At 41.8% G+C, this 12414-nt stretch overlaps 1 protein-coding gene across 1 annotated transcript in view; it reads right to left on the bottom strand.

The window, feature by feature from the left end:
* The window catches only part of LOC136628571 (CD109 antigen-like), a 177187-nt gene that overhangs the window by 23118 nt on the left and 141655 nt on the right, over positions 1-12414 (bottom strand). The window contains exons 27-28 of the mRNA XM_066604580.1: positions 5884-6049; positions 3607-3797 (exon numbers count right to left, since the gene is read on the bottom strand). Of these exons, the coding sequence (XP_066460677.1) occupies positions 3607-3797; positions 5884-6049 (357 nt within the window). The remainder of the gene's footprint in view (positions 1-3606; positions 3798-5883; positions 6050-12414) is intronic.

Below are 12414 nucleotides of genomic sequence, written 5' to 3'. Positions count from 1 at the left end.
GCTGTTACCTTTTCATAACTTTTATTTTTATAGACCAGTCCTTGACTGGAAAAGAGTCAATGCCGCGACTGACAGCTTTCTAGTTATGTGCTGTAATACTTAGCTGGTAATCATGAGCACGGTTAACGGCCGCCATTACTCTTCTCTGGCTGTGGCTCATGTATAAAGATTAGAGATGAGCGAGCACCAAAATGCTCGGGTGCTCGTTACTCGGGACGAACTTTTCGCGAGGCTCGAGGGTTCGTTTCGAGTAACGAACCCCATTGAAGTCAATGGGCGACCCGAGCATTTTTGTATATCGCCGATGCTCGCTAAGGTTTTCGTTTGTGAAAATCTGGGCAATTCAAGAAAGTGATGGGAACGACACAGCAACGGATAGGGCAGGCGAGGGGCTACATGTTGGGCTGCATCTCAAGTTCCCAGGTCCCACTATTAAGCCACAATAGCGGCAAGAGTGGGCCCCCCCCCCCCGCACTGTCAGCATAAAGATCGCTCTCCTCTGCCATAGCTGTAACAGCTGTGTCAGAGAAGAACGATGTTTGCCCATTGAATTCAATGGAGCCGGCAATACAGCAGGTTCCACTGAAAGCAATGGGCTGCCGGCGATCGCAGGATGAATTGTCGGGAAGGGCTTAAATATATAAGCCCTTCCCTGCAATTCATCCAGAAATGTGTTACAATAAAAATATATACCGGCGTATAAGGCGACGGGGCGTATAAGACGACCCCCCAACTGTCACCTTATACGCCGGGAATACAGTGGAGCAAAGAATAAAAATCATTACTCACTTCTCCCGGCGTTCTGCGGCGCTGCTGTAGGCTGTCGCTCCCTCCTGGTCCCTTATATATTTAAGCCCTTCCCGACAATTGATCCCGCGATCGCCGGCAGTCCATTGCTTTCAGTGGAACCTGCTGTATTGCCGGCTCCATTGAATTCAATGGGCAAACATCGTTCTTCTCTGTCACAGCTGTTACAGCTGTGGCAGAGAAGAATGATTTGTCTTCTATATGTTCTCAATGGGGTCGGCGCTGCTGCCGCCAGCCCCATTGAGTGCATATAGAGAAGGGCAGATTTTAATACTCGGGTGACACCTAATCTCGCCAGCCACTCACTGCAGGGGGGTGGTATAGGGCTTGAACGTCGCAGGGGGAAGTTGTAATGCCTTCCCTGTCTTTCTATTGGCCAGAAAAGCGCGCTAATTTCTCAGGGAAGAAGATGAAAGTAACTCGAACATCGCGTGGTACTCGTTACGAGTAACGAGCATCTCGAACACCCTAATACTCGAACGAGTATCAAGCTCGGACGAGTATGCTCGCTCATCTCTAATAAAGATGTAAGATATGAAAAAACTCCATAAGTGAAAGACCACTGGAATCAGCATGTCTGTCATTACTTTATGGAGCCTTCAGTGAGGACAGAATTACAGGACATGACAGGTTCCCTATAAAGTTATCTGGCTTTTAAAACTTGATGGCCTATCCTCAGAATAAGCCATCAATATCTGATTGATTGGAGCCTTCTGTGTTGGACTCCTGATGATCAGCTGACTGATTGAAGTGCCTGCAGTGAACCTGCAAACGATGCAGCCTCTTCAATGTTCACATATGAATACAATCCTGTTCATATTCAGAACGCCAATGGGACAATGCTACAGTACTCAGAACGGCTGCTAGCAATAGTACAGCATTCTGAGTAGGAAGAGCATTGTACTTACATGTAAATATTGAAAAGACTGCAGCACGCAAAAGAGTGCAACGGCGGCAAAGCTCCATCAATTACATATTGATGGCCTATCCTGAAGAGTAGCCATCAATTTAATCAGATTTATGTGCCGATAATAAGCATCATATTACATTTCAAGCTAAGTGGATGAGATTTCAAGAAAATTCTTCCATATGCCGCAAATTTTAGGTGCATAATTTGAGTGCAGACAATCCACAGCATTTACAGTAGCAGCAAAGTGGATGAAATTTAAACAAATTTTGTTAACACATTTTAGAAGAAAAATACCTGAAATCTATGTGGAAATTGATCTCCAGTGTGGATTGTAAATTTGCAGTATATAAATTTATAATACTAATTTTCAGAATCTTCACCAAAATATGCATGCAACATGGATTTTGCTGTGGATTTTTGGTTGACTTTTCACAGCTGAAAGTATGACCCATGTGGAGATAGTAGAGATGAGCGAACGTACTCGGTAAGGCCGATTTCGCAATCGAGCACCGCGATTTTCGAGTACTTCACTACTCGGGTGAAAAGATTCGGGGGGTGCCGTGGGTGAGCGGGGGGTTGCAGAGGGGTTGCAGAGGGGAGTGGGGGGTAGAGGGAGAGAGAGACAGCTCCCCCCTGTTCCGCGCTGCTACCCCCCGCTCCACCACACCACGCCCCCCCCCCCGAATCTTTTCACCCGAGTAGTGAAGTACTCGAAAATCGCGGTGCTCGATTGCGAAATCGGCCTTACCGAGTACGTTCGCTCATCTCTAGGAGATACCCTAAAGGATATCAGCCAGGTTAAAAATGCTGTTCAAGCTGCAGGTATGATGTTGTAGAGCAGGAAGAGCTGAGCAGGTTGACATATGATTTTGTGGGAAAAGATTCAGTATAACTTGTATTTTATTCATTTAAACCTCTGCTCATACTACCGTGTTTCCCCAAAAATAAGACTCTGTCTTATATTCATTTTTGCCCTAGGTCTTATTTTTCAGGGGATGTCTTATTATACTTACCTAGGAGACACTGTCCATGTCTCTGGAGCACCGGCGCTTGCTTGCAGTCATTAACCTCCGACGTTCGTCTCAGCAGTCTCTGCATTTCTGGCGTCCGCTTTTCCTCACTACGTAGCAGACATCGCTATCACCGCCGAAGATGCAGAGAAAAACGCTGCTCAGCTAATTCAAAAATCCAGCTTCCACAACATGATGGTTGTTGATTGGTTCCTAGAGCTCTGCTCAGCCAATCAATGCAGCACTCAGTGAACCAATCACAGCCATCACATTGTTTCATTGAGCACTACATTGATTGACTGGCAGCGCCCGAGAACCAATCAGAGCCATCACTTCCTGATGGCAGGATTTATGAATACCAGATAGCAATCGCCTGGCGGCTGAAGACTGCAAGCAAGCGCGCTGGAGCTCCGGAGACCAGAGGGAGGACACAGACTGTGGCTGCTAGGTAATATATTGTTTTTTATTTATTTTTTTATGTAATTCAGATAGCGCTTGTTTTCAAGGTAGGGCTTATATTTCAAGTCCACCTGAAAATCCTGAAAAATCAGGATAGGGCTTATTTTTAGGGAAACACGGTAAGTCCAGAGTATAGTGGGCAGTCCTAATAGTGATTGACAGCCTTACTACATGAGAGTGAGTATGGGCATAGCTGTCAATCATTGAGGAGGTTCGCCCACTGTACTCATAACCCCTGAATGAACATGTATTTCATTCAATTAAAAAACATATAATTAATATATAGTTTTGTGGGAAAAGATTAATAATCTACTCAGCTTCTCTTGTTTTATCATAATTTGCCTGCAGACTGGACAGCACTTTCAATGTGACAGATTCCCCTCACGAATGACACAGGAGACTTTAACTAGTTTAACTAACCTGGGTAGAAGAATATCCGCCAAGGTGGTTTCTTTGTTGGCTTAACCATTTCATCACTGCTACTCCTTCAGAAACACGATTCTGTATTACATGTGACAATAGGACATAAGATGCCACTTCTATGTCAGTAGAACTTGGTTGCCACCAGCCTGGGGCTTTTTCAATGTTAGACTTCCAGAACCTTAAATGACCTGTGGTTGAAGAGTATCTACCATATAAATGCTGTTTTGTATGTTTTTTAATTACTTTAGAATGATAAAAATGATATAATAAGGAGCATAAGTGCACAAGACACTAAGGCTGTATTAGGGCACACAATGCCCATATGCATACCACCATAGCATGCTTTGTTGTGTGCCATCTGTAGAGAACTACTCTTCCCTGGAGCAAAGCATCCAATAGCATGCAGAGATTTTCTTCCTTTGCACCTGAATATAATCCAATAGAAAATAAAGCCCCATATGCCTCTTAGCAGAAACATACAAAAGGTACAGTACATATACTTTCATGATTCTCTATTCTACTCTCATATAAAATGAACTGTAGTTCTGTCTTGTGCATGAGGCCTTAAAGGGCTTTTCTGAGTTAGTGGAAAATTCCGTAAGGGCAGTAAATGGTTAAAGGGGTTGTTCAAGTAAAGAGAAAGCCCTGTCCTCCATGGTATAAAATAACAACTGAGCAGTTACTCACCTCCCCACTCCCCCCTTTATCCTGCGTTGCAGGCTCCGGTCTCCCTGTCTGTTCGCGGACAACTGTGATATCCCGTAAATCTGCTGTAGCAGCGAATGACAATGCGCAGCACTGTCATTGGCTGCTGCAGCTTGTTTGTAGGCGTGCCCAGCATGCAGAGTGACATCACAAGTAGATCGCAACCAGTGGCAGAGGATAAACAGGAAAGTGGAAAGAGGTGAGTAACTGCTCATCTGTCATTTTATACCATGGGTGACCTGATGACAAGGGTGTCCTTAGCTCAGTCAACCCCTTTAAAAACAACAAACCCTCCTTCACACGAGGGGTTAAAATCCGCAGCGTTTTTCCCGCACTCCATAGGGATGCATTGGACACCCGCAGGTAGTTAAATACCTGCGGATGACATTTTCCCCTTCAGGCGCGGATCCGCATGCGGGAAAAAAAATGGACATGCTCCATTTTCGTGCGGGTCTCCCGCAGGCTTCTATTAAAGTCTATGGAAACCGTCCGGATCCGCGGAACACCCGTACCAGAATTAAACTCACCTGTCCTTGGCGCTTCGTGTCTCCCTTCCGTCGCGGCCGGATCTTCTTTCTTCGGCCCAGCGGATGTGCCCGATGCATGCGCGCGGTACGCTGACGGCGTACCGAGCACATCCGCCAGGCTGAAGAAAGAAGATCCGTCCGCGATGGAGGGGAGACACGCAGCGTCAAGCACAGGTGAGTTTATTCTTATTTTCAGGCCTCATGTCCCCGGGAAAGGAGGGACCCGCTGCGGATTCTGCATGGAGAATCCGCGGCTGGCCTGATTTTCCCCGTGGACATGAGGCCTAAATAGAGGCACCTGTAAGCTTTTCACAGCGCTGCATGCAGCTAAATTGCCTCCCTCTCCCTTTTTTTCCAGCTCCCATAGGAGTCTATGAGAGACAAAAGCTTATATCGGTCAAAAGATTGAGCAAGACCTATCTTTTCCAGCAGCGTATAAATTCGGTCACCGATTTTGGTGCGTGTATGCTATTTTTCCTGGCAAAATGTTTTTACGCCACTAAAAATCGGTCATCTGAATGAATATATTGGAAGCTAATGCTAAATATCCACGTAAAAATGGTCATGTGAATAAAGCCTAGATTACACTCACCACTTCATAGCCTACTGGTCCAGCGTTGCACTCCCATCCTCTTCGCTAATTTGTGTTTATTTATGCTGCATCAAAGACTATTCGTATACACATGTGACCACAGCAGCCAATCATTGGAATTAGCGGTATATGGCTCAAGACTGCCGAGGCCAGTTATTGGCTTCATCAGTGATATGTCAACATTGCAGTTTGCAAACACAGACTGGTAATGAGGATTGGAACAGTGATGCTGGACCAGCAGGGAAATTAAGCAGTTAGTATAACTTAATGAAAAATGCCAGGGGGCAGTAAAAGATTAAAAACAATAAACTAATCCGGAAAATCTCGGTGAACTAATAGTGACAAAAAGCACAGTAAAACTAATTCCATAGCTAGTGTAAACTGCTAACATGTAAAATGATTGTTCTTAACACTTTTGCTACATATGTATCTAACCAGAAATAAAGTTACCATCGTTCTCTGCCCGGCGGTTCAGAAGGTCCAGGCCCTCTTTAGCTTTACTTCTTCCAACCAATGATAGTGCGTATGTCACAAGACTGAGGGTGTAGTTATCTGAGATGACTTCATTCATTTGAGACTCCAAGTAATTTGTAGCAGCTGTTATTTGAGAAGAATTCTAGAAGAGCGAAAAACATTTGTTTTAAATCAAAAAGTATAAAAGAAATAACATTTCACTGGAAATAGCACACGGAGCTTTCATTTACTCAAAGACATTTTAGATTCTTTGTTTTACTATATCGGTGGTTAAATGAAATTCTCCTCTGCATGGGATCAATGTTCTCAGATGTAAAGCCAAAAATGGCATATAGAATGCATCATTTATAGTTCACAAAAAGTACAATGGCATGGGGTCTTCTATTACCTATAAGGACAAACTAAGAAATTGTGGTTTTAGACAATTATTATTCAAAATAAGAAAACATATAGATTTATGTATAAAGCAGGGAACATTTTTCTGTATTGCTCTGCCTACAGAAACTTTTGCTGGCTTCATCTACGTTTTAAGGAAGAGTATGTTAATTGCTGTTACTTGAGTCCTAGCGTTTAACCATATTGGCGCTCAACTCTATTAAAGCTCTTTATCACTCTAATGTACGTATTATGACTGCTACATCTGGGTCTTAACTGAACTGAACTTAGATCACCATAGATCAATACTGAACCCCTATGGTCAGTGGTGTTCATAGAAAAGCGGAGGACTCATAGCATAGGTCTGGTGTCTGTTTTCCTCAAATTCCTTTCCATAACCTTTACGATATTTCCCAATTCCCTTGCTTTAGGGCAATTCAGTTCCTCTGAAGGTGGAAGTTCTGCACTGCTTCCAACCATGCAATAGAAAAGGCAGTGGGACCAAATATTGCTGGGTCCCGTCTCTCCATGGGCCCCATGGCAACCACATTGTCTGCCTCTAGGGTATGTGTACCCCTGCCTATGGTGACCTAAGTTTAGTTCACTTAAATCCCTTCCCCTGCAGCCAGCTTTGGTCTTCCTGACCAAGAGCCAATGTTTCAAATCTGACATGTGTCACTTAATGCAAAAAAGGTAGATGGAACAATACCTCTGCAGCAACATCTATTGTGGTGAAAACCTGGAAACAGCTGTCTGTGCATGGTTTTCTGGCTTGGTTTTCAATTCCCAATTATTGTTTAAAAGACGTGTTTAAGGGTCTAACATTGATTTGCAGGAATGTTGCCACCCAATAGGTGGCGCTACAGAGGTATTGTTTCATCATCCTTCTTTGCATATATTTCCCAGAGGAGCGTACATGGCCTTATAAGCGTCCTCACTCACCTCTTAGGTGTCTCTTCACACACCTTCTAGGTGCTCTCCTTTAGGAGAGATCATACCCGTCCCGACTCACTTAATGCAGTAATAGTTTGGAATGCTTTTACTTATCCAAGTGATTCTGAGGCTCTTTTTCATGCCACGTTGTATTTTATATTAGTGGTAAATTTTGGTCAATATGCTTATCTATTAAAAAATCATAAATTTACAGAAAATGTTCAAAAATTCACAATTTTCTGCCTGTAAGTGCCCATGTCCACAGGTATTTCTCGCCGTATATTATGCGTGCGATACCCAGACGTGTGATGCGTGGTGTATTGAGTCAATGAAAGTAAATGGACTTTCATTGATCCATGCACACTGGCATGTAGACACTGCATGTAAACACACACGCAAAATAGATAACAGCATGCTCTATTTCTCGGCATGCCACGTAGTGTGAGCTCTATACTTTTGTATAGGCTGTATATATAAATTGCTGTCCATATGCAAAACATTGGGAATTGAAAAAAAAAAACCACACTGCACATGACCATGTTTGTGAGACACTCGGTCATGCGTAGCACACTTACTGCCCATACACGGTCTCTGATGGCTCTCGGCCGGCAGAGCCAGCATCACAAACACCAGTGTCCCTGCAGCATTTTACCGAAGCACCCATGGACATGAGGCCTAAGACAGATACTAATATGACCAAAAAGGGTAAATAAATAACATTTACTATATGTTCACTTTATTTTGCTATCATTTTGTAAGCATCCTTTTATTTTTTTCATACATCTTTTTTTTCAGGGTAACGAAAGGGAAAAAACGGCAACAAAGTCGTTATTGTATGTGTTTACGTTTTACAGCGTTCACCATGCAGTAGAAATGAAATGCTAACATTATTCTGTGTGTTATAGTAATATTGTGATAATATATTTTATGGTTATTTTACTACTTTTGCTCAATCAAAATGTTTTTGATTTCCCTAATGTTTTTATTTTTCAATATACAGGTGCTGTGCGCAGGCTTGTTTTTTTTGCAGTATAAGCTGAACTTTTTATTGGTATCATTTGGAGTACCGAAAACCTTTTAATTGCTTTTTATTGCGTCTCTAGGGAATGTTCACACCTGTCGGAATTCCAATGGACTTTCCGTGTGGACCCTCTAAATGGAGAATCTGCAGTATTTACAGTAGCACCAAAGTGGATGTGATTTTCAAAATTTCATTGGAAGCCATCCATCCTGCGACGATTCCAAGCGGATCCTTGGCATCACTGGCAGGTCAGCCGGCACATCCGTGGCACAGAGATGAAGAGAATTGACAGGTACACGGGGTCACCGCCAGGGTACAGGGTCTAATTCTGCTGCAAGATCTCGTGGTCGGAATCCGACCTGGCAGTGTGCAATCGGCTTAAAACCCGCATGGAAATTGATATGTGGAATTTATATATATACACACAAGTTTTCCTTATTCTGTGGGTCAATACGATTATAGGGATACCAAATTTATATAGTTTTTTGTTTCACTACTTTTGCACAATAAAAGCATTTTTCATAGAACTTTTTTCATTGCCATACTCAAGGACAAATTTTCTTATTCTCCTATCTATGGAGCTGCATGATGGCTTTTTTGTGGAATAAATTGGTGTTTTCACTAACTTTTTTGGGGGGAGAATAAGTTGGTACCAATCTGGGGGTGCATACGATTTATTGGTTTCTTTTTGTTCAGTTTTTTGGGGATGTAGAGTGATCTTTTTTGGGATGTAGTGTGATCAGCAATTCTTGCATAGTTTTTCTTAGTTTTTTATTCTGTGTATTGTGAGGCATAGGTAACATAATGGGTTATTAGGAATGTAACAATACCAATTATGTTATTTTTTTGTTTTTTTTCCAATGGTAAATCATGTTTTTTTGGAAAAATTTGAGTTTCTATTTTTTTTATGTGATTTGTGTTTTTATTTATTCCTGACTCCTCCATGATATGGTACTAAGTTTAACAACAAAAAAAAATCACAAAATTTTACTTTCCTGGGCTTAATAAGACAGATAATGGTCATAAGGGTTAAATAATGCACAAGTCACTTTAAGTATGCATAGTAGGTGTTCCAGATACTGTCATTCCTTCAGCATTATTCAAGAATGCCTAACTTTTCAGAAGAAGTGGCTTTATGCGCATATGAGGGATAATATTATTTCTGATTATTATATGACATGTATTCTGTATTTTCCCATTTTCCACTTATCCAGCCTGTATATTTTGATTCTAAATTCTATCAGAACTAGTTGGAGGAGCTTGCTGCTGAGCTGTGTTCTATACACTGTGCAGAAGACTGTAGATTCTGCTCTGTCTGTAACACACACATATAAAGCATCATCATATAGGACAGTGTAGAGCAGGACTAAGCAGTGTTGATGTGAATAAATAACATTAAATAAATCACCATTAGCTCTAATATTAGGTCTATCTGTATGTCTCTCCTCCGTTCCTCCTTCCCCTCCACTATGCTCTCAAAAGACTTCAATGAGCTCAGTTACACACCCTCCTCATTCACTTCCTGTTCAACCACTGTGTTATCTCCAGGAACACATTTGACAACAGGCAGTAAATTGCAGTTTTGTTAGTTATCATGGTGTCTATCATATAAGCACAAGTTGTTTGAAAAGTTAGTGACTACTTCACAGGGGTCGGAGCAGCTACTTTCGCTTTGACCTAGTGCATCTGGCACTGACAGCGGGTGCTGCCTAGAAAACCCCTTCAAGAACACGTCTCGATGAAGTTGCCTAGTTAGTAATTGATCTTCCTCCAAGGAGAGAGCAAAGGCATTACCAACACTTACAGGCTTGAGAAAGAAGAAATACAGGACATCGTTATGACGCATGAATTTGGACTCACCACAAAAAAAATGTTTTTCTACTGACATATAAAACCTGATTACTTGCTAAGATCAATGGAAAGGTTGCTGCAATTTGGGTTGTTATTGAAAGTTCATTTGATCACAAGCCCATGATCCATAAAATTGATGGTTTTAAGACCATGATAAAGAATGTTAGCTGTTATGACTACAAAAATGTTTATCAATGCGATGTAAGCAATGTTAATCACAAAAAGGTGTTCTTTCATCATGGACTAAGGACAATATGTATCAATAAGTTGACTTATTGCACAGTAGGTTCATAGCAGTGTTTGGACGGCATAAACTGTGTTACTTAGAAAATGTTCCAGCCACAATGAATCTTATTAGAAAACATTAGAAGGCTGAATCCTAGAGAAGGTTCATGACGTTGTAGTAGTAACATTTTATGGTTATTTTCCAGCATTATGATCAGTTGCTGTGCCTATGAGTAGCCTTTGTAATGCCTCCAGATTGCTTGATTACTTAAGAGCAGCGAGAATGTATTCTCAACACTATTCAGACAAGTCATTACCATGACATGAGCTGTTTTTTCCCCAAGTCATAACTTTTATTAGCAGTGTTTTCAATTTAAATGTTATTTTTATGTGTCGAAACTGTTATAAAACTGCATCATTGGAGAAAATCACACATAAATCGTGCTTATATGACATATCCATCATGGTATGAAGCAGATTACTTCATTGTATTTTCATAAGTAGGTTTTAAGTAGAGGAATCCCTTGTTCTGTACATTGAATTGTTTTAACTATGACATACAAGTTGTGATATGATTTTCATCTTCTCGATAAGTATATAGACAATGGGCAAATTTATCAATGCAGTTACACAGTTTCTTGCATAATTGTATTGATAAGAGCGAGCTATTACCATGATGTGATGATGAGTACAGAATAGAGCTGAGCGAGCATACAAGCTAAGGCAAACTACTTGAGCGAGTAGTGCCTTATGCGAGTACCTGCCCGCTAGTCTCTAAAGATTCAGGTGCCGGCAGGGGGTGGGGAGCGGCGAGGAGGAATGGGGGGGGGGGGGAGATCTCTCTCTCACTCTCTCCCCCCTGCTCACTCCCACAACTCACCGCTCTCCCCCACCGGCACCCGAATCTTTAGAGACGACCGGGCAGGTACTTGCATAAGGCACTACTCGCTCGAGTAGTTTGCCTTAGCGAGTATGCTTGCTCATCTTTAGTACAGAACATGATAAATTAAAAGTCTACACTAGCATGCAAAGGCCCATCTACATGGAATGACTATCGCTCATAAATTGTTCAAATAACCAAAATCGTTACATGTAAATGCGGGTATCATGCACTTTTCATTTGAACGATGATTTAAGGTGAACTTAAAATCCATCATTCAGCTACTGAGAGGTAAAGCAAACACATTTATCTTTCAATAGAGCACAGGCTGTTCTCCCCACAGCATGTTTCCGCGAGGAGAACAAAGGAATGTGTCGGCAGCTGTTCAAACAGCTGGGCGTGTGTTTAAACAAAAGCTGGTCTCTGCAAACAACTCCTTGAGGTCCTTTTACATGCAAATGAAGATGATAAAATGTTAATGCCCATTAATAGCTATTAATACTTTATTAAACTTGATTGCTAAAGCTTTAAATCTTTCAGTCTTTGAAAGATTATCTTTGCGTGTAAAAGGGACTTAAGTTGGCAAAATGCAAAAGAAGATATACTTGCTCTTAATAGAGTTACAAGGCTATGTTTTACACTATAAAGCATTATGAATTATATTAATATGTGATGAGGTTACACTGTTAATACAATACTATTTATTGCCATGTACCCACACCAAGTAAACCATTTCTCAGCTTCCATGTTAGTTGATTAAACCAATGAATGTTTCCCTGCATAAGGAAGAGGTGTCAGTCAGACAGGACATTTTCCATGTACCCTGAGGTGACAATGAGACATGCTGTGAGATTAAGAGGTCTGGGCCTATTCAGCCCCAAAGGAGCACGCTGGTGGTCTGTGAGAGAGAGAGGCCAGCAATGTGACTGAAACCTAAGGAGGAATGGAGACACTGCAAACACTATGTGACGAGAGGGACAGAAGAGTCCTGGAATTGGAAACCCTCAGAGACTTCACCTGGAGATTGAGAGACAGAGCAGTAGAAGCTGGTGATCCTGAGACTGTTGCAATGGAAATCAGTGTTTAAGCCCAAAAAATTTCAGTATTATATTACGATTGGTTGTTCCATGGCTGAGTCAAAGGCCACATACTAAGTGCTTTGATTAGAGGAAGACAGGGAGCGTGTCTATAGTCGTCGCACTAGCAATTTACTACTATGAGA

This window comes from Eleutherodactylus coqui, chromosome 1 (genome assembly GCF_035609145.1).
Source record: "Eleutherodactylus coqui strain aEleCoq1 chromosome 1, aEleCoq1.hap1, whole genome shotgun sequence".
Classification (NCBI taxonomy): Eukaryota; Metazoa; Chordata; class Amphibia; order Anura; family Eleutherodactylidae; genus Eleutherodactylus; species Eleutherodactylus coqui.
Note: the sequence above shows the minus strand (reverse complement) of the source record. Positions and strands in the feature narration are given on the sequence as shown.